We start from the raw sequence: 27,876 nt of genomic DNA, 5'->3' as shown, positions 1-27,876 counted from the left end.
ATAGAGATTTCAGATATTTGTTGGCTTTATGCATACATGGGCCTATCTTTCCTTATCTTTTCTCTTTGCTGAATTAACTGATTTTGGTTGTTTAACATAAAGAACACCGGTTTCAAACTTGGACTGATTTTCTTTTTGTTGCAATTTTTTTAAACAGGGAAGACGTGGAAACGAAGCCTGCAAAATTCAATGTTTTCGTTGATAGAATGTTAGTTAGACTCATTGGTTGCTGTAAAAAGTTTAGAAAGAGCAATAGTGTGTAGTAAGAACTGAAAATTTACAACTTATTAAGTTTACTTCTATTGTTTCTTGTAAAGAGTGCAACACTTTAGTAGTATCTTACCTTTGCATCATGAATGATGGGCAAAAGAGGAGATTATGCTTTGGATGTTGCAAATTTTCTAGTCTGTTTCCTGATGGTTAATGCAATTTATGTGAAATGACATGTTTACAACCATATTACGTTGAACGAAGACTGAAAGGGTATAGCAACATCACCAACATGATGTTTGCCTTACTCATGTCGGAAGGATTGAGCATCGTCTTCTTGGTTTTATTATTACTAGTTGCCATTTTTTATAGTATATATTATGGTATGTTAATATTGAAACATTAATCACCATAAAATGGGTGTTCATAATTCAATGAATAGATGTCATTATATGTCTCCGAGTGGACGAGATCGCGCACTAGTGCAGTGCTTTGGTAGATTATTCACCATTTTATTTTGCTATTTCACGAATATGAAGATGTGCTAATTTCCAGCATAACAGAAACACGAAGACAAGCATAAGCGTGGTCATGGGTGGAGCTAGGGTGTGCAAAGGGATTCATCCGAACCTCCTTTGCCGGAAAATTACCTATATATATGAGGTTATTACTTTTTATATGCGTATTTATAGATAAAAGCTCTTTGAATTCTTCGTATGTTGCTTCTTTATATCATATTTTGTATTTTCTTAGTGAAAATTTTGGCGCTGGTCCAGATTTGGGAAAGTAGCTATGGATAGTTGTGGATGTTTGCTTTAAACCTTTGGCCCCCAATTCAATTTGTGGTGAAGGCCACGATCGGTGAAGCACTGGCAATTCACGAAGCTTTAGCTCAAGCTCTCCACAATGGTTGGGCAAAGATTCATATATTATTAGATACAAAATATATGGTCCCAAGCGATACAAAAGAAGGTGGAAGTCTCATGGGAAATAGATGCAACATGTGAAGACATTTGGAAAATGATGCATTCCTTGAATGACATAAAATCGAGTAGCTCATAGTTTAGCTAAGTGTTATTGGATAAACCAGATGAGTTCAAGCTTAGATGAGTCCATTTGATAGTTGTCAACAAATTTTTCTCAGTACAAGGAGTAAAAGAGAAAATAATTGTGTAGTAGTATGAAAGATCAAAGTTCACAAAGGAGGTGCTCAATCACATTTCTTGGCATTTAATTCTAATGTACTATACCAAGAAAAGATGAACATCCACAAAAAAGCCCTGCAATTTAATCCTTAAATGTTATTACCAACAACAACAATGCAGCTAATATGAAACACTAGTGTGAACTTTTTAACCTTAAAATGGTACCTTAAGTTCTTGCAAAATCCATATTAAAAAAAAGAGAAACCAATCTTCAATTTGCATTAAGCGCTCGAGCCAGACGTTTAACATCAATTAACCTTATGCCCCGTCGCGATCTACCTGAATATCACTTAAACTTCAGCGCGATAGAAAGCCAAGAAAAAAAAAGACATGACAAGTATGTATTGAAACCAAATGTTGCCCGGACTCTTTAGAAATGCTGTCAGGTACATATCGGATCCTCCGAAAATAGTGCGTTTTGAGGATCCAGCAAAGGTGTGGCAGCAGTTTTGGAGAGTCCGAGCAACATAGATTGAAACTTACTCTCTGTAGTAATATTGTCCTTTGACATCAAACTGGTCCCAATGCCTTGATTGTCACTTGAAAGAGAATTCAATAATCTAGCAAGATGTCTTATTTGATATAAAGGCAGAATATTTGGATTCCTCTGCACTTTATACCTCCTTTCTTCAACTCCTATACAATCACAAAAAAAGAAAAATGCTGAATTTTTTCAGTGGAGTAAAATATAGTATTACCACCTTGAACAACCTCAATGTCTAACCAGGGGTGGAGCTAGAGCTTCGTCTATGGGTTTGGCCGAATCTAGTAGTTTTGACTCAAACTTTTTATTTGTGTTTCAAAATCCACTTAATATGTCTAAATTATTTATATATATCAAGAACCCAGTAAGCTGCGTTTTCTAGAATTTTGAACCCATAAACTCAAAATTATATAGCTCCGCCTCTGTGTCTAACGCTTATTAATCCCCTTAATGTAGCTTATAAATTTATAAGTTCAAAATACCTTTCACATAACTTGGTACATGAACCATAATCAACTTGTAAACTGATTTGAACCACTACCCAGAGACGTTCTAAGTCATTAGCCTTAAAACAACTAAGCAAATAAGGCAGCAAAAAGTCTGGTCTGGAGGTCGATGAAGTGGATGAATACCACATTAAATAAAGATTGAAATTTCCGTAGAGACAAAAAATGTTAAGCGGCTTCTAAATATTACTAGGTGGTTTCTACTTATCTGCATCAGCCTTGATAGACAGAGTGTTGGTGGGACATAACAGGTACCTCGTGAAATAGTCGAGGTACGATCAAGCTGGTCTTGGACACCATCGTTATTTAAAAACAAGCAACTAATAACGTTGTACTTATACCTTGTTGCAATGCACTTGATGCATCAGCTGGTTCTTCTTGTGAGCTACCGAATTCAGGATGAAATGTAGCATCAGATAATTGAACCTCAAGTCCTGAAACAGGGACATTTGCTTGATTTTCTTCTTCATTAGAGTATCCTGCATAGAGATGAATCTAAGATTTAAATTTATAGGTTCTGAATTCTACAATAACGTATTCAAATGCTAATAACTGGGTTCTAAATTTAAATTTTATAGATATATTTAGTGAATTTCATAACACAAATACAGGGTTAGCTCCGCCCCTACCTGCACTAGTAGTACTATCATAATTTTGAGAAGACGAAAATGAATTGTTCAACACTTTTTGTCTTCTCAATTGGTAGTTTCTTCGACGTCTAGCTAAATGTTTTTCCCTCTCCTCGTTGCTCATTGTTTGCCTTCTCAATCTATCGCGAATTCGACGACGTTCTCTCTCTTTTTCTTTCTGTGCATTCCGCCAGTTCTTTACGACGTGCCATTCTTTAGTTTCAGTCAACTCTTCAGTAGCCATTATACCAATTGTGTTGAAGTTTTGCTCCAGTATTTGATTGACTGCAACACAAATCTTCATGCTTCAAATTAATAAGAACCAAAGAGACAGAAATGTCTGATATTGGAATAAAATGGATCTGAATAGAGCGGAATGGATACGAATAATTCAACATTTATCATATATTCGTAAACATGTGAAGCATCTAAAGCTTTGGTCTATTGATAAGAGTGCACGATGTGATGTGCGGGTCAGGTGCACGTCATTGGTGGCAAAGCTAGAGAGGAGGAAGGTGGTCATATGAACCCTTTCGTCGAAAATTCACACTATATATACAAGGTCAATTTTTTTTATACATATATAGTATATATTGAACTCCCACGAAGAAATTTCTGCCTCCTCCACTTGGTTCGAACTTTGCCACAAACAAAAGCGTGGTATATTTAAAAGTGGAGAAGAATAGAAGATTGGATCCATTATTTGTCAAATTTCAAAGCTTGCGCCGCTGACCTTCGACAATTTAATTTCTCGGTTATGGAAAAGAAGATGTGAAGTTATGTTGACACATATACTAGCTTTTTGCTGATAAAGAGAGATGTAAGCAAAACGTAACACTTTCTACACAACTTATAAGAACAATATTCTACAAAAGATTTAGGTCATAAATATGGTTCAAGATTTCAAGAAAACTTACTAGGGTTCTTTGACACTCCCATAATACCATCCTTCCTATGAGAATACACTTTTGTATTGCTACTTCTTACTGCCGTATTTATGTTAATGGACTTCCCAATGATAGTAAAGATGGTAAGCCAGAATCGCTAGTAATCACGGTCAGGCATGGGGTGAATTCGTTTGCGGGTAAACTTTTTTTTTACTAATATTTTCAATATATAAGCTCCAAATTTCTTTAAAAATAAAAAAGTATCAATATACAAATAAATGCAAATGCCAATACCCTACCATGACAAGAAATTTTCTTCAATAGTTCTCTAAAATGAAAGATTAAACCTATCACCCACATTTATCAATTTAAAAAGAGAAAATAGAAAAAAGAGAGAACCTTTTTCTTTTCTTTTCCCTTGGGAATTGGTAGAAGTGGAAAACAAGAAAAATTACCTTTTTACTTTATGGCCAACAGAACTACATATATATACCACGTCCTTAATCATCCATAACACACAAATCTGCATCCATAAAAAAACACAGAATTTTTTTCAACTCAATTTCACCATATTCACAAAAAATCCAAAAAAAAAAAAAAAAACTCCTTTATTTGAAATAATCCACAAAAATGAAAAAAAAAAAAAATTCTTGGTAGGGACTGAGAGACCTACCTGTGTTAATGGTGACTGAGGAGAGGAATTGTTAATTCAGATTCAAAGAGAAAACTGAGCTGTTGTTTTGTTAATAGAAAAATAATACAAACAAAATCTTTTTAAGGCCTATTATGGTTATGGTTAAAGGTTTTTAATATTAACAAATTAGATTTGCCACCTTTATTACACAAAAGGGAAAAAAAGATTGGTTTATTTTACGAAATTTGGGGTTGTTGATCCATTTGGCGTAATTACTTAGTCCTCATCCAAAATTTGGATTTAGTAAAATTACATAAATTGCTAATACTGCCTTCCAAGTATTGCCTTTTTTCATTTATTTCCAAGACCGAAATTTTTCTTTTCCTTTTTTGCTATTTTCTCTTGTGTGTGTGTTTGTTGGGGGGGGGAGGGGGAGGGGGTGCGTGTGTTTGGACCTAAGTTATTTGGATTGTTCAAAAGTGTTATTGGCCCGTATCGGATCCTTCAAAAATACACTACTTTTGAAGGATCGAACATGCACCCGACACCATTTTAGGAGAGTCCGAGTAACTTAGATTTGGACAACTAAAATTTGGGATCCTATGTGATTCTCGTACAAACTTTACTCTCAAATCTGTTTTTTCTTTAAACATGAAACATGTGCTATAACAAATCAGACACTTATTTTGTGCTTATTACCGCAACTAGTGCAATAATAATTACTATGCTTAAATTTCAAAGAAGTTCGAAGTCAGCTATATGAATTTTCATTGATCATATTTATTTAAGGTATTTATATGAATTTTCATTGATCATATTGCTCTATTTAAGCTCATCTCAGTCAAGTATTTACACAAAAAAAAAAAAAAAGAAGTACTAAAAGTTCTTCATATTTTCTATTGACATATTGCGGTACATGCTGTAAATGGAATATGTCTGTCCTCTAACCGAATTAACATGTCTGCCTTTCTCTTTATTCGAAGCAACACAGAACTGGAGAGTTCGATCCATATATTCTTTATGTGCACTAAAGATTTGAATACTTGCAAACCTCTAACCAAGACTTGTTTCCGAGATGAATTACTACATTCAATACTTTCAGATAAAACTTGGTTGGGAACATGGGAAGGACACAAAGTATCGTATTATTCATTCCAGGGGACCTTGGTAAGCGAAGGTGAGTAATGGATATATAGATAGAGGATAATTCCTGCCAAGAAAACAGATCCTGCCGTAGGTGCTTTTACATGAGCTTTGGTTAATTAACCAAATATGAACCGGTAACAAGAATGTATAACTAAGAAGAGCTTCCAAATATAAAAGGAAACAAAGAAACAAGAAACCTTGTACTCAATTAGAAGGCTGAAACTGGATTTCATGTACATTAGCAGAGTACTCAAGATCTAAGTTGAGAGAAACTTATAAACTTGGAGAAAAGTAACAATAACCAGATGTGGAGGCATGTAGTCTTATTTCAAACTCACCATATTCCTCCCTCTGCTGGCATTACAAACCTAATATTTCATACTCCGAGCTCCGTATATGAAACGAAAATTGGTTAAAAATACACTCTTCTAGTTCAACGAAAGCTAAATGCATAGATCATATGGCAAAATTTACAGATTTTTGACAACAGTAGTCATCTCCAGGCAGAAGAAGTTGCTAAAGCTCTATTTTTCCATCCAAGATATAGTGCCCCTTCGCCTTCTACAAACCAATAATTTGGGCTGTACTCCTTCAACATGTCCTTGATGGTCTCACCAACCGATGGACTCAACGGGTATGGAGTAAATCCAGCCATCATAAGTCTCAACCTCCACTTACCGAAAAGTTCGTGTCTTTCCACTCTGTCAGCGCCCTCACATGCTATTATGTTGACGACGTCCCGTGCCACACAATGTTCCTCTGCACTGATCCTCTGCTTATCATCCCTAGGACGAGCTGCATCAATTGACTCGAACATTGCTGTATAGTAATCAAGAGTTTCACGGAACCTTGGAAGGAAAGGGGCGGTGTTGGTGTTCGATTCTTGTTCAACTAAGGTCACAATTTTGGGAGACAGACTCTTAACTAGTCTTAATAAGCGGTCTCGATGGTTGATGGTGCTTACGCTCTCGTCCGGCATATGGTGTAGTATGAAAGGGAAATTTACTGCGAGTGCTTCTCCGTGTCTAACCCGAAGATTCTCTAGTTGGACCTCACAGCCTGATAGTGCAGCACCATGGAATTCGAAAGGCACTCCATATGACTCAGCAACTTCCGCTAACCTTTCGCCTACTAGCTGAAGTCCTCCGCCTCGTGCATGAGCTGATTGGGAATCATCAACACCTGTGATTCGAACACATGGGGGCCCACCAGGCCGACGAGCAAGATCATGGAGGAGGAACATCCACTGACTTCCCTGTGCAATCTGAAAATCAATGATGTGGATTCTGTTCTCGTTCGTCATGGCTTCCCTTATGACGACATTTGCGGACACATAAGCGAATTTGTAATATGGGCACATGTTATAGATGACTTGCATGTAAGACAATAATTCCGAGCTAGTTGGTTCTTTGCACTTCAATTTTTTGTATATGATGCTTCCTGACGAAAGTAGTCGTGCTCTTAGCCCTTCCAACACGTACGCACCCAACCGTTCCATAGGTTCCCCAGAGACCGACACCCGTTGCTCTAAAACGTTCATAAGAACTTCAGCAGTTGACATATCAGCATCTGACACTGCTACAGCACAGGCATTGAGTAACTCTTTTAAGTTCAAGGTGGGGGCCATGTCCAACACTCGGTTCCACCTTGTCAAGGAAGAGGGTTTCGAGACCACATCGTTGAAGGAGCAACTGCAGCTGTCGTCAGTATCGGATTTGGGCCCCATTAACTTATTCTCCAGCTCCCGCAGCACGTGTCTCAGGTCGCCATCTTCAACTACTGAACACCCACTGAAAGGCGAACCACACGTGTTATCAGACATGTATGACTGTGAACATTGCGAAGAGAAGGGACTCCTGTTGGAAGAGACGCTTAAGGCAGGAGGTGAATTGTAGACAACATAGTCAGTAGCCAGGGACGAGTCCAAAGTGAAGAATTGTTCGTTCTGCGCCTGAAAAGAAAACTGTGTCCCTGAGCTGCGATTATCATTGCAACTGTTCTCGAAAACGTGGTAAGGGGCGTAATATTGCTCAACTTGCTGCATTGGCTGATTGTACATTCCATGGACACCACCAGACATTTGGGGTCTCTGGGATGTTTGCATCGGGAATTTTCAAAATGACTAAGAAGAAGTAGAGTGATTTTAAGAAACTGTTTCAGACAAAAGCTATCTTAGATTTCTTTCAGCATTGTGTGACATTGTCAACTCTGAAGAACTAGAGAACGATCTGCTATTCTGATGATGAATCAACAAAACCTATATAACTAACAGAACCTGCCAAGAACGAAAATCACTATCAGTATGCTGGAGGAATTAGAATTTGGCAAAATGATAGTCATGATCATAAGAGATTGTTACAAAAGAATAAAGAAGCTTATTTAGAGAACAAAAAATGTAGATTTGAACGGGCAAAGCACATGACGATTAATAATGATGCTCCTAAACTAAACATAGAACAATTAGAAATGGATATGTGTGGCAAAACTAGAAATTTCATTAAGGATGTTCAAGATTTAATACATATGTATAAAAAATGATTTTTGCCTATATGCACATTATAATTTTACAATAAAGGGTGTTCAACTGAGCACCATTCTCTCTATGCGGCTACACCGCTGGATATGCTAATAATGAGTGCACATCTACTTATGGAAAAAAAAAAAAAAAAAGCACAAAGAGAGCAAAAACAAAATTCGACGATGCTGATGAAAAACGGGCAAGACACAAAACTAATATCATTCATCGAGGAAACCATTCTTCGGATAATAAGGTTTCTAAACTTGATTCAGGGAGCTTCTACAATCCCCGAACTCCAGAGGATTTATCTCTAATAACGTTGCTTTCTTTTTCACCAACACATAATTGAAATACGTATATAGCAACAAACTAAATTAATTAAGAGAAAAAAGTTAGACACGTTTCTCTTGAACTATGCAAGTTCAATTCATTTGTCAGCCATATAGAGAAACAAGACATATTAGGCAGAAAAAAGGAAAACACTAAAAGAGGCACTACATCAGAGAAGTTGGGTTTGCAGCTCCTAATTAAGGGAAGAAAAGAGTGAAAATTAAATATAACTAACTCACATCTAGAAAATGAAATAGACAGATAGCAAATGCACTAGAGTTCATACTGAGTCCTTAACTTCCAAATGAATAACAAAAATATTAACTGCAGTAGCAACTAGCAAGTTTACCAGAGTTGGAACCCTATCAACAAAAGTAAATACCTCTCATTTGCAATCCACTATTAGCTTATTTCTAAGAAAAAGGTACTCCTAATAGAAAAAGAAAGCCACCCCCCCCCCCCCCCCGCCCTTTTTTTTCTGTTTTATGTAAATATTTCTCCTCATCTGCCTTTGGTGCGCAGAATTGCCCGGAACCTGTATTAGTGGGAGGTAGCAGGTATTGGATGGAATTAGTCGAGGTGTCCCGGGCTGGCCCGAACACCACCATCAAAAGAAAATGCCCTTTTTTGTGTACAAATCTAATGCATAATATCAAATTTCGTTTTTGATAATACACTAGATACTTCAAATCAAGAGATAAATCATGAAACTCATGATCAAACTGTAATAATGGAAAGCTAGCAAGAACATCAGAACAAATTTCTGTATCCCACCACCAACTACCAACTAAATCGAAAATTAAAAAAAAAAAAATATATATATATATATATATATATATATATATATATATATATATAATATATATATATATATATATATATATATATATATATATATATATATATATATATATTAAAAATGGACATAGAAAAACTAACCAATTTGTTATCAAAGAGGAACTCAGATCACAAACTACTATAAGGAATTGGTTCACCAGAGTGATAACTTAACAATACATCAATCTTCTGATAACTTGAGGAAACTAAGAAAATGAAAAAAGAAAAAAAAGAAAAACAGAAACTTTTAACCTTGAAAATGGAAACAGAACAAACAGAAGGAATATAAAAGCACGGAAACCTAAAACAACCAAAAGTCTGATAAACTAGAAAACAACAGAACCCCTTAAAAAATGACAAATCCTCTTACCTAACAACATAAAAATCAAAACTTTATACAAAAACAAACAGAAAAATCATTACTTATACCACCATCATCCCCCTACCAAAAAAAAAAAAAAAAAAAAAAAAAAAAAAGATTATGAATTGCAAATAATCTCTTACCCAACAACATAAAAATCAAAACATTATAGTAAACAATAGAAAAGTCACTACTTATAAACCCCCATCAACCCCCACTCCCCCACACCAAAAAATATAATAATAATAATAAGAAGAAGAAACTGCTAGCATATAAACAGAAGAATTCATCTAAAGATGCTTTCAAGATCAACCCTTAACCTTAAACCATAAACTAAACACAGTCAAGAATTTGCATTAATTAAGGAACCTAATAGTACTAATTACCAAAGAAAAAAAATAAAACCACTTGGTAACCAACAAACAAAAACAAAAAAGGTACATGTATAAGAACAAGCCTTTATACAAAACAAATAGAAAAATCACTAGGAATTGCAAATAATCTCTTAGCCAACAACATAAAAATCAGAACTTTACACAAAACACATAGAAAAAGCACTACTTATCACCTAAAAAAAAAAGGTGAAAAAAATAGACAAGGGAATTGTACATAAACTGTTATCATATAAACAGAAGAATTCATGCTTTCATGATCAACCCTTAACCTTAAAACATAAACTAAACAAAATCAAGAATTTGCATTAATTAAGGAACAAAGTAGTACTAATTACCAAAGGAAGAAAAGAAAAAACAAGAAAAGGGACATGAAGAACAAACCTTAGAAAATTTGGAGGACGTTTTTTTATTTTTTTTTATTTTGTAATGAATTCAGAGTTTTGTTCAGAGAGTATAATGTCTTTAGCTGATTGTTGAAAGTAGAAACAAAGAATGGAGTGTTTGGTACTACATGTTTGTTTATTATATAGTCAAAATATTTGAAAATTAGATAAATAAAATACCCTTATTTCTATGGAATAACTACTTCAAATGCCACTAAGAAAAAAAAAATCAATTTTAATGGGACCACGTGGGAGTTTTACGTATTTATTACACATTTTTTCTAAGTAGAAATATTGTCTCCGCGGTGAATTACACGGACTCAAAGTTAGTTGACTTAACAGTGGAATGATATTTGAAAAAAAAAAAAAAAAGAAGAAGTTGAAGCTGTGTTATTTTTTTATTAATCATATATTTAGTTGAAAAAGAGTTAAAAAAATTTGTGACTGAATCTTTTTTCCACTTATAACTATAAATCATTCTAATGTTTAAAAAAAAAAAGTCAAAACTAGATCCTCCCCCCCCCCCCCCTCCCCACACCCCCAAACCCAATTTTTGGATTTTTTACGTTGTGAATATTAATTTGAGAAAAATAGTGATGTTTTCTCTTTTTAATTGGTGTAGTGTAGGATTTATTTAAAAGAAAATGCTCCTAATTATCACAAATTTCTCTATTCTTAAAATTTTTAAATTCGAGATTTTGATTAAGAGTGACGAATCGTCCACCAAATCACATTCCTTGGTGGTGATTAGAATGGTGTTTGATTTGAGTTCATATCAACCAAAAAAAGTGTGAAAGAATATTTTTCTCTTTCATTCATAGATGACATATGGTTCATTGAATCTTACCTATGTCACTTTGGAATAAATAATGCATAATTTATTCCACGACATTGAAGATACATTCATTTATTAGATGTAAAAATTTATTCACATTCGATGTTTATACTAAATAAATGAATATAAATATATATTTTTCACAAACATATTTATTATTTAATGAATAAGAGACTCATGGGATTGATATCATAAACTGAGTTGAATACAAGTTAAAATAGGGAGAGAAATCCTAATTACGTTATAATTGGTGAATAGAAGTTAAACACTTCAGATCGGAAGTAGTTAAAAATCAAACATTTTTCCTTTCATTCTAGCTAATTAAACAACGAGTGATGACGTTAATTAGTTTAAGCAAAAACATTATTGAATATTGATCATCTACGGGGGTGCGACGGGGTTAAAAAAAGCTACTCTTACATGATTTTTGAATTTCTTGAACTTTAATATAAACAAGAAAAATATATTACCATTCAATTTTACACAAACATTACTTGGTTGTAGTTATTGTTTCTTTTTCAGTTAGTTATTTCTTTTTTCTGAACTGTTTTCTTTTGTTTGCCTTGGTAGAGAGGTATCGGAAACAACTTCTGCTCTTAAGATGGGGGTAAAGATGCAAATGACTGTTCATGAAATCTGGGCCACCCCACTTGTGTGACTACCTTGGAGATGTTGTTGTTGAATTTTACACTAAAAAATGGATCAAATCAACAAGCGGCTAGATAAGATAATTGAACTGGGATAAAAGTTCTACAAGTTTTTAGTAATAGTGTATATATGTTATACTCCATAAAATTAAGAAAGATTTTCTTAAGCCTAGAATTAATTTGTTTTCCTTCAAAAAAATTCTAATTTGAGTGTTTTATGAAAAATTAGGAAAGCTAAACCATGTGCAAGAAAGAAAGTGACTAGGAATTCTTTATTAACTAGTGTAAGATACAAAAGAAATTGATTTTGTTCTATCTTTTCCCTCACTTTTTCTATTAATTCTGTTTGTCTCCAAGTTGAATAAAATTAAATCATACAAATTAGATTTGTGTAGTTGGAAAAATAGACGAAGGGAACAATCGGCCCACTCTAGCAATGCGATTTATGTTAGTAAATGGCAATTTGAGTAAATAATAGATGTATTAAGGGCAATGTATTGTGGGCCCACAAGACCGTGTTTGGTTGACACTGTAGGTTCCGGGAAGGTGTCTTTACACTAACATATTTCCCATATGCTTTTCAAGTTTTAATTAATTCTACAAAAAACGAGTACTATTCAATTATTCGTTAAATAGCTTTTTCTTTTGGACAAGTCAGTGGAGCCATCACTGTATTTATGGATCAATTAATGCAAATCGAAACCTCTAACACATTGATAAAAAATTATCAGCAGTAAATTGGATATAATTGTCAACTATGTGGAAGTTCATATAACAATTTACATTTACACAGAGCACATGTTTAGTTGTTATGCTAAGATTAAGAGATATTTAATTCATCTTAATAATTATGCTTCTACACTGAGAATAATTTATGACGAATAAAACAAAAGCTTCAAATCTTCAATTTTAAAATTTTACTTTATTTTCTCTTCATAAAGGACGTCCCACTAAAAGTTATTTTTGTTCAAGTTATAATTTTCCAACTAAATAAGTGCTTGTGGATCATTCCTAGTTTTTTCGTTGTTTAGAAAATATTTCTCACCCGACGTTTGATATCTATTTTAGGTCCGATTAATTTAAACTCAGATTAAATTTTCTCATTATACTATAGGAGTAAAGACTTCCTATTAAAGACAATTTCATTTACTTAACCCAAAACTGATATCTTTGATTATTGACATCAACTTCCTATAATATTTGTTTTTTCAGTTCATTAATATCTCTAGATTTAAGATAATATATAATAAAATGGAAGTTTCTAAAACTTTTCTTACTTTCTTTTTCGTTTAATATTCTTTTTCCCTAATTCATTCTGAATAATGAGAGTTACATAAGGTTGACAATATAATATTCCGTACAAATTCGAAACTAGCTTGGAGAAGAATGTTTCTAAAAACGCCGACCATAAATAATTGCAAGTGATAAATTATTTCTAGAAGAGTGGTTTTCCAAATTGGAATAAATTAAAGTTTGATTTCAAGATAAGTTTTTTCATAGTCTTTCCATGCATGTCATTGTCGAAAATTCTATAACCTGTGCCTAGCCTTCTTATCTCGTAAAATTATTCGGTGTTTGAAAAACTGCTCGATTAATTGTATTCATGTCGTGTAGGTTGTCAAAGAAGAACTTATTACTTATCCAGAATTTTTTCCCTTCACAAAATTTGAATCCGAGATAACTGATTAAGGATCTCGTCTATCTCATTCCACCTCAATCTTTGGGTGATTAAACGATGCTAGCTTTAGCCTAGCTAGTTAACGGACAAGTAGTGTTAGTAGTATTATTATTATTAGTTGACACAGCACAAAATGACCAAGACTAAACAGGTAGTACTTCATATGTCCTAATTTAACAAATATAAGAGTTTGATTCAAAATATTTATAAGTTTGAGAAAATTTTAGTAAAAAGAAGTGTTTGACTCCCCAAACATTAGCATCTTCACACAAAATGGGATGAAGTGAGTATCCAATACTAACATTCAGCTGTTGTATATTTAATTTCTTGCAAATTTTAAGAATATCTTTGCTTAATTTTGTTAAAATAAAGAAATATTTACTGGAATAAATAGCATTAGTAAAATTGAGACTCTCCTTTAGTTGTAGGGTAGTGCCAAAAGTATATACTTTGTAGGTAAAAAGACATGAGTTGAAGATAAAGAATTCTTATCTTATCTTAAATGTTTAGCCGGTGCACAAAGTTGTGATTAGTTAGTTGATGATGATCATGATAAAGAAGGTAAGTTCAAGAAAGAATAAAACAAAAAGGAGAATCTTGCTTTTCTCCTTTTCCTTTTAGTTTAGTACCTATATTATATATATTGATTAGGCAGTACCTATATTATATATATTGATTAGGCTATGATCAAGGGAGCTATGAATGGCTCACGTCTCATTTTGGAGACCTCGGAAATGAGTTCAAGTTACATACATCATGAGTTTTTACTTATTGTACCAGATAACTTATTTTATTTTTAAAATTATAAATCTCATATTTTAAGAAGACTTGCATATAAATATTTACAATAATGATGAATATAACTTAACCTCTAGAAAAATCAAGAAAGATTTTCAGTTCAAAAATTTATTTTCCTTAAAAAAAAAGGTAATAGAGTGTTTTATGAAAATTTAGGAAAGCTAAACCATGTGCAAGAAAAAAAGTGACTAGGAATTCTTCATTAACTAGTGTAAGATACAAAAGAAATTGATTATATTCTATCTTTTCCTCACTTTTTCTATTAATTCTATTCGTCTCCAGACCCGACTTGTGTGACTACCTTGGATATGTTGTTGTTGAATTTTACACTAAAAAATGGATCAAATCAACAAGCTACTAGATAAGATAATTGAACTGGAATAAAATTTCTACAAGTTTATAGTAATAGTGCATATATGTTAAACTTCAGAAAATTAAGAAAGATTTTCTTAAGCCTAAAATTAATGTATTTTCCTTAAAAAAAACTCTAATGGAGTGTTTTACAAAAAATTAGGAAACCTAAACCATGTGCAAGAAAGAAAGTGACTGGGAATTCTTTATTAAGTAGTGTAAGATACAAAAGAAATTGATTTTGCTCTATCTTTTCCTCACTTTTTCTATTAATTCTGTTTGTCTCCAAGTTGAATAAAATTAAATCATACAAATTAGATTTGTGTAGTTGGAAAAATAGACGAAGGGAACAACCGGCAGACAAACTTCTCCTTTCCCATTAACTTCCTTTTTCTTTCACTTTATATATATTTTTAAAAAATATTTTTCTGAAATTTTTTGTCAAAATTCCACAAACTACGTTCATGAAATCTGCTTACGTAAAAGTATCTTGTCTATTTGCATGGTTCTAGACTACTGTTTTATATTTTTCTTTTTACCCAAGATGGTTCTACACTTTGCTAAAAAAAAGAAAATATATAATCTTTGACTGAAATACATAAATATATAATACCAATTAACTGAAATTAAACTTTAGTCACAGATGTTGGTATTTTTAGTTTAGATTCAATATTGGCTAGGCGTCTTTTGATCTTTCTAAAGATTTGTTTGCTAGCTTGTAGAAAATGTAGAGGACTTTTTGATTAAGAAATGGATCTCTGTGCTAACCCGACCTCAAAATTTAGCTATTGTCAAATCATATAAAGAGATTAAAAAATTCACGTCCTATAGATATGGGACAATTTAATATCCGCCGACACTAAGGAAGCTAGAACGTGGACGATAAGACCCAATATAATAAATCAAGAACTCGGATAGTCTGGCTATAGTAGGGAGCCAGTCAGGGGCGGATCTCCATGAAGTCAAGGGATTCTCGTCGGAACATTAGTGTGTATATAGAATCATATTTTTGTTTTATGCGTCTATATTAAAGCTAAACCCCCTTAACACAAAGTAAAATCTTAGTTCAATGTAAAAGAGGTGCAAATATTCACAAAGCTCGCTCACAATAGTTTCGTTAATTTTCTGAATTCTCTTAGCAAACATTTTGTCTGTGTCACTAGAGCCAGTGTTCTCATTTGGGGTGGGGGTCAAGATATAAAAAAATAATCACACGAAAAGTTTAAGAAAATTTAACATGTAATATATATGCATAAAAATAAAATTTACCTATCTAAACATTGCAATTTTTCAGGTAAAGAAAAATGTTTTCGTTAGATTACTTTATTATGGATTTATAGTACAAAAGAAAAAGAAAGCGCCAGGACCCATCTAAATTTATCATCCACGTCAGGTATAATGATGACCAAATCACCATCTTTTGACTAGAGGTCGGAACCAAAATGCCCAAAAAAAAAATCATTTTGAATTAAAATATGGGAAAATGACCTAATAATACTACTTAAGGCCCTATATTACAAAATACAAAAATATTTTTCTGTATTTACAAAACATATCAACTTAGTTACAAAACATAACGGATCTGAAAAAATTAAAAGCCCATCCTTCCCTTTTCCTTCTCTAATTTGCCCAGACCTGGAAAAAACAACCGACCCTTCCTTTCCCATCTCTATCACAATCTGCTCAGATCTGGGGGGGAAAAAACCACGGAGGGAGTATCTGTTACTATGTTTCGAATAATTCCCAATTGTTCTTCCTCATTGTTACCGCTGCCATGATGTCCGCCATTTATGAGGAACACAAGAATGAGGATGGCTTCCTGTACATGACCTACATTGGTGAGAATACGTTCGGATCCTTCTGAAGATGCAGGCGAACCGTTAACTGTACTATGTAAATAAGTCTAAGCAACCATGTAAATACTTTATATTAGCTACTCTTTGGAATTATCTTTCTTTCAAGATGCTGTCTTGACATTGATTGGTTTATGTATCTACAATACTTTTATGAAGATGCTCATTTTCCGTTTGTATTATCCGAATTTCGGAGCGAGATACAAAACTGTGTTAAATTTGTATGAAAGTGGTACAAAATATTGTTGTAGTTGTATTAAATTTTCAAAACTTAACATGAACTTTATACAAAATTTATACAGTTATATAATATTTCATACCATTTTTATACAGTTTTCATACACGAAAAATGTGAGAATTCTAAGCTTTGAGCAAGTTATACATATTTCATACATAAAATTTTGAGCGAAATTTTAAGTCTTGAACAAGATATACATATTTCATAAGTTTTTATACACAAAATTCTGAGTGAAAATTTTAAGCTTTGAGCGCGATATACACATTTCATACACAAAATTTTCGTATATGTTTTGTAAGAAATCTATTGCTATATTTTGTAAACTGAAAAGTATCGTTATATTTTATAAATATACCCCTTTCATACGTATATATAGGTTATTCCCTAACAAAAGAAAAATGGTACAAAATTACTTTTAGCGTAGTAAAATACTGCTCTAAAACACTTAACCGTAATAGCTCCGTTAAGTGCTTTAGCGCAGTATTTTACTGCGCTATAGGAATTTTTCTCTCACCTATAGCGCAGTAAAATACTACGTTATACGACTCAACATTAAACCCGTCGGGTTCCACCACTGGTCCCTCCAGTGGCAAAAAAAAAAAGTTGAAAAACGCCATTGGAGGCGAAACCGAGGTGGTCCCCACATCCAAAAACGTCATTTTCTATTAAATTTCGTCGGGAAAGTTTAGATTCTCGGTATATTCAAGTCAAGGGAAGATCTAAGTTCGAATTTTGGGAAAAAGCGGCGTACAACTCGATTAAAATAACTCTACAAAAAATCTTCGATTAAAGATTTCTACTATGAACTTTTGTTATTATTTTGTTATATACATTATATTCTAAGCATGCTTAACATTTAATCCTTGCTCTTTTTAAAAAAAAAAAAAAAAAATCATTTTTGTTTTTGTTCTTGTTCGGACTGGGCAGTGGCTTTTGCCACTGTTCCGAATTTTTTATTTTTTTTGTTTAATTCATTATTTGTTAAATGTTTATGAATTGTTAATTTATTAAATGCTTATGAATTGTTAGTTTGTTATATGTTTATGAGTTGTTAATTATTTATGAATTGTTAATGAATTATTATTTTGTTAATTGATTATTTGTTAAATATTGATTATGAATTTATTAGTTGTTAAATATTGTTTATGAATTGAAAGAAGTTGATTGGTAATGAATTATTATTTTGTTAACACTTTGTTTGGATGATTGTTATGTATCGTATCATAATGTATCGTATTGTGTTGTATTGTATAGGACCAAATCAGTAATTACATAAAATAGGACCTTTCGTCGTTACATAACAATAAAATTAAAATAACAATCAAAGCAAACATTGTATTTAAACTAACAACATAATATAATACAATAGGTAATAACCATCCAAACAAGTTGTAAATGATTATGAATTGTTAATCTATATTATTTTAAAAGCATGAATATATATGTTAAATAAAAAAAGATTATGTAAAAAAGAATAGTTAAAGTTCTTCTTTTCATAAATACATAAGTTAACGAAAAAAATGTAAAGTTTGGAGGAAAATATGTGGTTGACGAATATACTCTTTTAGTCTAATTTTATCGTAGTTGTGTTGGCTATTTGGTCAACTAAAAATATATCACATATTCAAAATAGTAGTTCCTAAACAAATATTACTGCTGAATTTCGATTCCCAAACTAATTAACTTAAAAGTCTTTGCCATCACATAATTCAAAAGTAATTAACTTAAAAGTCTTTGCCATCACATATGTGTTCTTACTATCACATATTAAATTTACTGCATATCCCATGTTAATTATTCACAAGATATAATACTACATAATTCGCATATTCCCTACAAATTATTAATTAGTTAATATAATTTATCTTTCATTTCAAGAATAATGACTAATTTAGTTTGTATAGATCGGACTCTTTCGTGGATCTGAATATTCCCCCTGGGCCCGATGTTCCCCTGGGGCCTGATGATCACCCGGGGCCCAATGATCACCAGGGGCCCACCACCCGGCCCGCCGATATCGCATCCGGTATTGTCTTTGCAAGGCAATCATAGGTCAGAGTTATTATGGGTCGGTACTATAGGGATATCTACTAGGCTCCGTCCCCGTAGGTTGCAGAGAGCGTGGACTCTTTTACGCGAGCACCCCCCATACCCTCGCGTCTTGGAGATATTGTTTCGGGGCAACATCTACCGTTGCGTGTCCGTTGGTTGGGTACAACATGATTGGGCACTCATCACGGCCATGGTTGAGCGGTGGAGGCCAGAGACACATACCTTCCATCTTCGCACTGGTGAGGCCACAATTACACTTCAGGATGTGGAGGTCCTCTTTGGATTGCGGGTAGATGGAGAGCCACTATACACTCAGTACGAGCCTCCTGCTGGTCAGACGTGGGCGACAGAATTGACTAGGCCCACCCACTTCGTGCCTGATGCCGAGGGCCAGATTTCGGGACAGTCGGGTTGCATTAGTGCACTCGCACTTATTCGGGGAGGGTGCCGCATCCGGTTGTGGATGACACCCGCGAGACGATGTTGATCATCATGCCCGTTTGTACCTGCTTATTATATTCGGGGGCATCTTGTTCCCGAACTCATTGGGTGCCTTTATCAGTTTACGTTATTTGGGTTTTTTGGAGCATCTGGACCGCTTGGGAGACTACAGCTGGGGCGGTGCTGTTTTGGCGTATCTTTACAGATGCCTATGCCGAGCGTCTATTGGTGTTGTCAGATTTGTATTTATATGTTATGCAGCTGTCTATATGGACCCCGTACACTGCTATATTAGATGGTTTGTTGGCCTTTTGCAAGGCAGGTCAGGGGGTTTGGAGGTCGCGGTGTCCATTGATACACTTGGACATCGTAGAGGACCACATGCCCGAGCGTGTCTTACGATAGTTTGGGCATACATAGAGTATACCCCCTGACGTCCGTCATGAGCTCCGACACTACCACGGACGACGGCCAGCTGAAGATGATTTTTCGTTTTCATGGATGTCGACTCGCCGTTGGGAGAACAGGTTGGGCACTTTAGCGGTGGTCGGTCATTTGACTCCTATTAAGGATTACATGCGCTGGTATCATCAGATCACACGCCGATTGATCGGCAACCCAGCTTTGCGTCCTTAGGGATGTAGGATGCCGCGCTCGCGGGCGATGCGAGGCATACTGGTAAGTTTATCGTATTTAGATTTATTTAATTGCATTAATTGTTACGTTTTAAAATAACTTTTTTTTTTTTTTTTACCTGTCGAACACAAATGCAATGTGGCCGTACATCGTTTACGCATCTTAGGGGTTAGAGCATATGCCTTACCCTCGGGCTTGCGGGGCTTTGGTCGAGATGGTATGGATATCCGAGGAAGGTATCAGTGTAAGAGATTAGGGCGAGGGAGGAGGAGCCCGTTCGAGGCCGAGTATCGTGGCCGCCGAGAGGAGGATCGGGTGCTCCCAGAAGAGGAGGTCGTGCTGGCAGAGGATGTCGTGCTGCCGAAGGACGTCGTGCGCGTAGAGGACGCAGTGCTGCTGCTAGAGGACCTGGTGGTGGAGGACACCATCTGGTAGATGAGGTAGATGAGGCAAATGAGGCCGATCTCATTCCAGAGGGCGTTCCCGGTCTAGTCCATCCGCAGCCTTCTAGGCCGGTGGCAGCTCACCTGGGGACTCACCTACGTTTATGCCGGCACTCTTACTTGCTGAGATACCTAGGTCTTCATCACAGTCGAGCCAGAATGCATACATGGAGGAGCGTGATAACGTTGATTAGGCGGCGTTACACGCTTCATTAGCTGATGAGCGGCCTGTGAGAATTTAGAGGGAGCCAGAATTCTTGACTTCGATGAGTTTTTGATCCCGGTTAGTATTTAAAATACTTATTTGTTCATTTAAATTATTTATTTTAAATATATATGTTACTCATTGTTTAGTAATATTTTATATTTTAGGATTCGGCGCCAGCGGGTCCATCAGAGCCACCCACTCAAGCGTTTTCTCATGGGTCTGCCGAGCCAGCGGTGTCTTTATATGTTACTCATTGTTTAGTAATATTTTATATTTTAGGATTCGGCGTCAGCGGGTCCATCAGAGCCACCCACTCAAGCGTTTTCTCATGGGTCTGCCGAGCCAGCGGTGTCTTCCCATGTGATTGTCGAGCCACAGGTAAGCTTTTTATTAAAATTTATTTTATTCAATATAAGGTCAATATATAATATATATATATATATATATATATATATATATATTTGATTATTTAAAGTACTTATTTTAAATATGTATGTTACTTATTATTTCGTATTTTTTTTTCTTCATATTTTAGGATTCGGCGCCAGTGGGTTCACAGGAGGGACCCATTCAGGAGCATTCTCATCAGCCTGCCGAGGCAGAGGTTCCTTTTCATGAGACTACCGAGGCGCGTGTAAGTTTTTTACTTAAAATTAATTTTATTCAATATAAGGTAAATATTTATTTAATTTTTATAACCTTTACTTGGACTTCGAACGACATCTCGTCCAGGAGAGCGCCTCGTATTCACCACCGGACCCATCTCAGGAGCTTACTCAGGCACCCGTTGACACACAGGTTTGATTATTCAACAAACGTTAATGTATTAAATATAAATAAGAGATGGTACTAATATTTATATACTTTTCAGGTTCATCCTTCGGCGCCTGCGGTGGCGACTCTCGACGAGAAAGAGTCTGAGTTTCCAGACCCAGGTCATGATGAGGTTTTGCCCGTGCTAGCGGGACCAGATCCCAAGAAGAGGCACATTTTAATCAAGGCGCACGGGCCAGGGGAAGAGGAGATGATCATGACTTGGAGCGCTCGGTTATTAAGAGGAAAAAGGGCGATGGAGACGATGGCGAGGGCGGTGGGGATGGTATGAGCCTTCCAGGGCTAGGGATAGTCTCCCGCATACTACATGTCGGACCCATCCTCGATAGTGTATATACATTAGTGTTGTACAATTTATCGTAAATATTATATATTTTTGCATATTTATAAATATTATCTTAGTCTTTATTATTGTTTATAGTTTCACATCCTAAATTGATAATAAAAAAAAGTGATACATTCGAAATAAAGTTAAGCATTAATTTAAAAATAAGACGAAACCCTAAAAGATAAATAACGTAAAGCTAATGACTACAAGTCTTCAAACAAAAAAGGACTTCGAGCACTTTTCAACCACTAAAATGACAATAAAATATTAACGATGTATTGAGCCTATCTTATTAATTGTACAAATATAAGTAGGGTTCTATATAAAATATTGAAGTTCCGAGTCTCAGCATGATTAATATACGGCTAAACTACGTAAAAAGGAGTGAAAATGTAATAAGAGGTCGTTTTTGGAAAATGGTGGTGTCCTATAGCGCGTATTTTTACTGCGGCCTTATGGGTGAGAAAAAATTCCTTTAGAAAAGAAAATCTGCGCAAAGCACTGTAACGCCCGTTACGGTTAAGTGCTTTAGCGCAGTATTTTACTGCGCTAAAGGTAGTTTTGTAATATTTTTTTTTTTTGGTTAGGATATTTTGGTTCAAAATATTTTTTTTTTGGGTCATTTTGGTTCCGAACTCTTTTGACTATTACTACCATCTTATCATTAACCTATAATAGTGAATTTAATTAATATAAGCACGTAATTATCATCTCAAGTGCCATCACTTTCACCTTTATTTATTTTTCTTCCTTTTGTGGACGTGCAGAACACTCCTCCTTTTTTCTGTTGTAGTTTTGAGTCGTTCTTTTTTCTACTTTCACCTTTATTTATTTTTTCCTCCTTTTGTGGACGTGCAGAACAATCCTCCTTTTTTTCTTTAGTAATTTTGAGTCGTTCTTTTTTCTCCTTTTTACTTTTCAAGACCCTACGAGAATAATAATGAATATAAAAATGAAGCACAACTTGGTGTGATATGTCTGGTTTCAACATTAAAGGATAGAATTTATCAAATATTTGTTAGTTGAATTAGGACCACTAAGGGTGTGATGGGATGAACATGATACTCTTAATAATCAAATATTTCGAGCTTGAGTCTTGAATATGGAGAAAATAGAGAGTGTTTCTCCCTTAAATGAACAATCCAAATTAGTCAGAGCTGCAATATGAATATCAAATACTGAATAGCGAATCAAACAAAAAATTAAGAAATGTTATTCAAATTTGCTTACATTTGAAACTAAAACATGATATGATGAGATGGTCATGTTTGGATGTGCGCTAATGAACAACCCACTCTTATAAGATATTTTTGTTCCATATTAGCGTGACATCTTATAAAAAGTCTGTTTTACTTTTTAAACGTGTAGAAGACCATTTACTTCTCGGTCGGGAGCAGGGGCGGATGTAGATCATTTTATGGGGGATTTCTGGGAACTTTGGTATATTCGCGTGATTTACTATTTGTATTGAAAAATCCAATAAATAAATAAAAATCCAACTTGATAATTCATTAACAAAGTGTGACATTGATCTAGTGGCAAAGAAGGAACCCTTTAAGCTTTGCTGCTCTTGGTCAAGGGTTTTAGTCCCTTTGGTCACCATGTATGCCTTTGTTTTCACTCTTTTTACTTTTTAATTTGAGATGGACGAGAAGCCACAAATTTTAAATCTTGGATCCGTCTCTAGTGGGGAGGCCTTTAAGATGTAATATTCTCAAATTATACTTTACGTGAAATTTTTTTGAACTGTTCAAATATAATATTGGTTAATTGCTTTATGAGCCATAACTAAATTGCATCTAATGCTCACTAGCCCTACTAATCGGGATTCGCGTTGTGTAGATATCATTAATTATAGGGCCAAGTGCACTTACAAAGAAATTATCTTTTTTCCGGTGTGACCCGACTAATCGGGATTCACGTTGTGTAGCTTGTAGGGGTCATTTTATAGGGGCAAGCGCACTTACAAATAATTTATCTTTTTGTTTTCGGTATGACCCGACTAGCTAATCGAAATTCACATTGTGTAGGAGCGATTAAATGGGGAAGTTCTCCTATCATGAATTTCTCTTTCTTTTTCTTGTGTAACCATCACTCCATCAGGTATCCGACACCTAATGACCTAAAAAACTTGTCATTTTAGGTCATCTAATCGAGATACGTTCAAATGTTTGGTGCAAATGCTTATTACCTGGTAATACGTTCAAATTTTGTTGGGCCAAACAAGGATCATATCTTGGGCTAACCTGTTTTGGGCCAGTTAAACAACAAAATGTAAATCAAATTATCAGTACACATAACATGTTTTTTTTTTGGGGAAACTACATAAATGACAATGTTCTGGGCTTAACTCAAGCCACATAGCATATGTTTCACCAATTACATTTGGTAGCAACAATTAGCAATAAGCGTGTGTATACAAATTTTGTTTTTTCGCTGTATACATGAATACGGACGATATACATGAATACTGTTGTATACATGAATACGGTGTGTATTACATGTATACGAGTTAAAATTTGCCAAAAATTAACAAACACCATATTTTTCGGTATGTATACAATAAATACAGGCATATACAACATAGATACACCAAAAAAATTAACAAAAACAAGCGAAAAACATTGTATACAACATATGTACACAAAAAAAAAAAAAACGAAGACACTCAAAATATTGAATACAAAAAATAAAATTGATTGCATTCATCTGTATACAGGCGTTAATTCACTCTATTCATTTGTATACAAAAAGATCTTTTTTGAAAAACGCGAAAAATATTATATACCGTGTATGTATACACAAATCTGAAAAAAAAAAACTTTCAAAAAATACGTATACATTGTATGTATACACTGATCTGGAAAAAAACTTCCGGTCAAAAGTCGATCGGATACGTGTACACATTCTTCTCGTTCACCTTCTTTTATCCGTCCATGTCACCTTCGGATACGAAAAATCTTCACTCGAAAGGAAAGTAAGCTCCGGTTGGTGTTGTTGATGTGGTTCGCCGGAGAAGTAAGCTCCGTTGACTTCTCCGGCGATGGCTGCTGTTGTTGCTGTTGGCAGTGAAGAGGAGAAGAATGGCTATGGTTGGTGTTATTCTTGTGGTGAGAAGAATGTTTGTGGTTTTGTTCTTTGTGGTTCGGGAAAAAGCTCGGCGACTTCTCCCATGGTACCGGCCACGGCGGCGGAACGATGGGGGAGAGGGGAGAGAGAGAGATGGGAGGGTTGGGTTGGAAGTGAATAGTGTGATGGGTATTCTACTTTGTGTGTATATATATATAGTTACTAAGTGTCATTAATATACAAATGTTTGCTATGAGAAGTAATTAAGTTAAACTATATATAGCTACTAAATGTCAATACCCACTATATGTTTGTTATGTCATGTAGTTATCCCTTTTTTTTCCCCTTTATATTCTGAAAGCATTGATGATTTAAGATGCATATAGTATACATATTACACAGAAGAACACCCCCTCAAAAAAAAAAAAAAAAAAAAGCACCAAGACTCTTATGGTTTGGTTGGAAAAAGAAAACTTCAAAAACATTCTTATGTTTGATTACATTTGGTTTTAAAGTATACAGAGTTTGGGCCATAAATAAGTTGAAGTTGAAAAAAATAGTATTTGAATTTTAAAGACAAAATGGAACTTGTCCATGTAGCCCTCTTTTGCAGAAATTTCACTTAGAAAAAAAAAAAAAAAGTTGGAGAGAATTGAATATTTATGAGGAGAGTTTTCACTTGAAATATACCTTGAAATTAAGCACCTATAATCATTTTCATATATATTAGCACTTTTCCCCCTTAATTTTTCATATAAAAATCTCCTTTTCTTTCTATTATTACCAGTTCATATGATGAATATTTACTAATTGAATACTAGCAACAAATTGTTAGAAATGATTTATACCATTTTCTAGTTTCATGCATTACTAATTGCATGATAATAGTGCCTATCCACCGTGGTTGGGCTAAATTTTTTAAAAATTGCCTGATAATAAATTTCAACCTGTAGTAAAAGGTGATATAATTAAGATAGCATGAGTTAAATATGTTATGCGTCTCATGATTTGACTAGTTATATAAGCACGAGTTGGCTTTCACCATATCGATTTATATATAGGTATTTACATATATATTTGATGCTCATTCATGATCATATTTAGCTATATCAAATATATATCCTTTTGCTTAATTTCTATGTTCATGTCCGCCTTTTTAAGCACTTTTCTTTTTAATCTGTTTTAAAATAAAATGTTAACTTTCTATATTTAAAAATAATTTAACTTTACATAAATTGGAATGGAGAGAGTAAAAAGAAAAATCAAATAGTGGGGAAAGATTTTTCCATGGTGATGCATGGACCTTATTATACTAATTATTAGGTCATAAATTTGCTATTATTAAAAGACTTGACGCCAGACATGTATATGATTTCAGAACCCATTCATACATATACCTCCTAAGAGAAATATATAGCACTTGACAACTTTTCCAAGATATACATATAGAAGCATACAATTCCCCCTTTTTCTTTAATTAAAAAAAAAAAAAAGCATCTTCTCTAACAACTTATAATCAAGCTTTTAGATAAGATGATCGCGTACACTTTATCAGCTGCCATATACAAAACTCTCTCTCTCTCACTCCATCTTTTTTTGGTTCAAAGATGAAGAGAAGTATCAACATCTGAATGTGAACCATCAAATTTGATCTTCATCAAGCTAGTAGTATTACAGACCCGCGACTTGTCCAAAGTTCGTGAATGAATTTCTGGCCACAGGGAGAGAGAAAGTTGGGAAGATGATTCGGGAATTTGTGGGGATAATAATTTGTTATTATTGAGTACTGGCTGGTGATGATGATCATGATCAATGCTATGCTTTTGCATAGTAGTAGTATGATGGTATTGATCATAACTATGTGATAGCATTTTCAAGAGCTCTTTCTCTTGCCTCATCTCTTTCACTCTTTCCAATTGTTTAAACCTTTCTTGCAACAAAGCAATAGAGGAACAAACGGCCATTGTTGATTGTTAATGAAAATCAAGATTATATTTGTGCTAGACTCAAAAAATATGGTAAGATGGGATATATTTTGTACGTGGGATGAAGTTTTAAGCTTGCATGGGTATTTATTTGGAAAGTGGGTAGGGATATTTTGGTCTTTTTACGAGTTGTTTTAGAGCCTAGTATATGATTTAAATGAAGAAATTAAAAGAAGAATCATCAAAGAAAGCACAAAGTCCAAAAGGAAAAAGATGTGAATCCAATCCAAGGAGTAATAGTTTTTCTTATGAGAGGCCAAAGTGGGAGCTAAAGAGGAAAAGAGTAAAAAGAAAACTCCAAAAAAACAGATAGAAAGTAGCACATGGAATTGTTTGTTTGGAGGAATATTAATAGGTTGTGTTGATGCTCTGTGTACATTGTCCCCCCAAAGGCCCCTCTTTTAGCTTTAGGAGAAGATGGTGCCCTCTTTTAGTGCCCTTTAATTTGTGTGCTCATCAAACCTTTATGCCCCCCCCCCCTCCCCCACACCCCACCAGCCACGTCTCGACGATGATGTAGATGTAGTAAATAGTCCTTTGATGAGAAATTTATCAAGATTAGTCCATGATCTATGGGAGTGTTCGTTGTCATAATTTAGAATTCGTGCTATTGCTATTATTTAGGGGCGTTACAATTCATGCTATTGCTATTGTTTAGGGGTTTTAGGATTGGTTTTTCCCTTTTTCTTTGAGAGAAAGAAGAGGTTACTGCTTCCATTTTATATATGACACTATTTTCTTTTAATCTGGTTCAAAAAAAAAAAAAAATCTATAGATGAAAACAATTTAGTTTTAAAATTTTTAGTTTGACTTTAAAAAAATAGTCTGATGCACAAAACATCCTGCATTCATTCGTACATGATACGTATACAGAGAAGGGCCACACTCCAAAGGTGTCGATGTAAGCGTACTTACCATGATACAAGCATCAATAGTTGATTACGCGTGATAGTTG

General features: G+C 34.4%; 2 protein-coding genes across 4 annotated transcripts; both read right to left on the bottom strand.

Moving 5' to 3' along the window:
- Positions 1-1,305: 1,305 nt before the first annotated feature.
- LOC132060516 (uncharacterized) lies at positions 1,306-4,720 on the bottom strand. 3 transcript variants are annotated; one of them, XM_059453533.1, is made up of 7 exons: positions 4,595-4,720; positions 4,377-4,444; positions 3,035-3,319; positions 2,747-2,884; positions 1,899-2,051; positions 1,581-1,694; positions 1,306-1,490 (listed from the first exon to the last, which is right to left on the bottom strand). In XM_059453533.1, exons 3-6 carry the CDS (start codon positions 3,276-3,278, stop codon positions 1,627-1,629), a joined length of 603 nt encoding a protein of 200 aa, XP_059309516.1. In that variant the 5' UTR covers positions 3,279-3,319; positions 4,377-4,444; positions 4,595-4,720; the 3' UTR covers positions 1,306-1,490; positions 1,581-1,626. The 3 variants fall into 3 exon arrangements, with proteins under 3 accessions (XP_059309516.1, XP_059309515.1, XP_059309517.1); XM_059453532.1 differs by having other exon boundaries at positions 1,306-1,694; XM_059453534.1 differs by lacking the exon at positions 4,595-4,720 and having other exon boundaries at positions 1,306-1,694; positions 4,377-4,507.
- A 1,168-nt stretch (positions 4,721-5,888) lies between these two features.
- Positions 5,889-8,435, bottom strand: LOC132058789 (scarecrow-like protein 13). Its single transcript, XM_059451135.1, has one exon. The coding sequence runs from the start codon at positions 7,803-7,805 to the stop codon at positions 6,195-6,197; it is 1,611 nt and encodes a 536-aa protein (XP_059307118.1). The 5' UTR covers positions 7,806-8,435; the 3' UTR covers positions 5,889-6,194.
- Between the last annotated feature and the right edge of the window lie 19,441 nt (positions 8,436-27,876).

This window comes from Lycium ferocissimum, chromosome 6 (assembly GCF_029784015.1).
Source record: "Lycium ferocissimum isolate CSIRO_LF1 chromosome 6, AGI_CSIRO_Lferr_CH_V1, whole genome shotgun sequence".
NCBI lineage: Eukaryota > Viridiplantae > Streptophyta > Magnoliopsida > Solanales > Solanaceae > Lycium > Lycium ferocissimum.
The sequence above is the reverse complement of the archived record's forward strand: the minus strand, read 5'-3'. Positions and strand labels throughout refer to the sequence as shown.

Bases quoted from the DNA above. Each gene is read 5' to 3' on its own strand.
- LOC132058789 (XM_059451135.1), bottom strand. From the start codon at position 7,805: ATGCAAACATCCCAGAGACCCCAAATGTCTGGTGGTGTCCATGGAATG.
- LOC132060516 (XM_059453532.1), bottom strand. From the start codon at position 3,278: ATGGCTACTGAAGAGTTGACTGAAACTAAAGAATGGCACGTCGTAAAG. The intron at 2,885-3,034 runs GTAGGGGCGGAG...ATCTCTATGCAG, and splicing joins TGATAGTACTACTAGTGCAG to GATACTCTAATGAAGAAGAA. The intron at 2,052-2,746 runs GTATAAGTACAA...GTGATTGTATAG, and splicing joins ATCAAGTGCATTGCAACAAG to GAGTTGAAGAAAGGAGGTAT.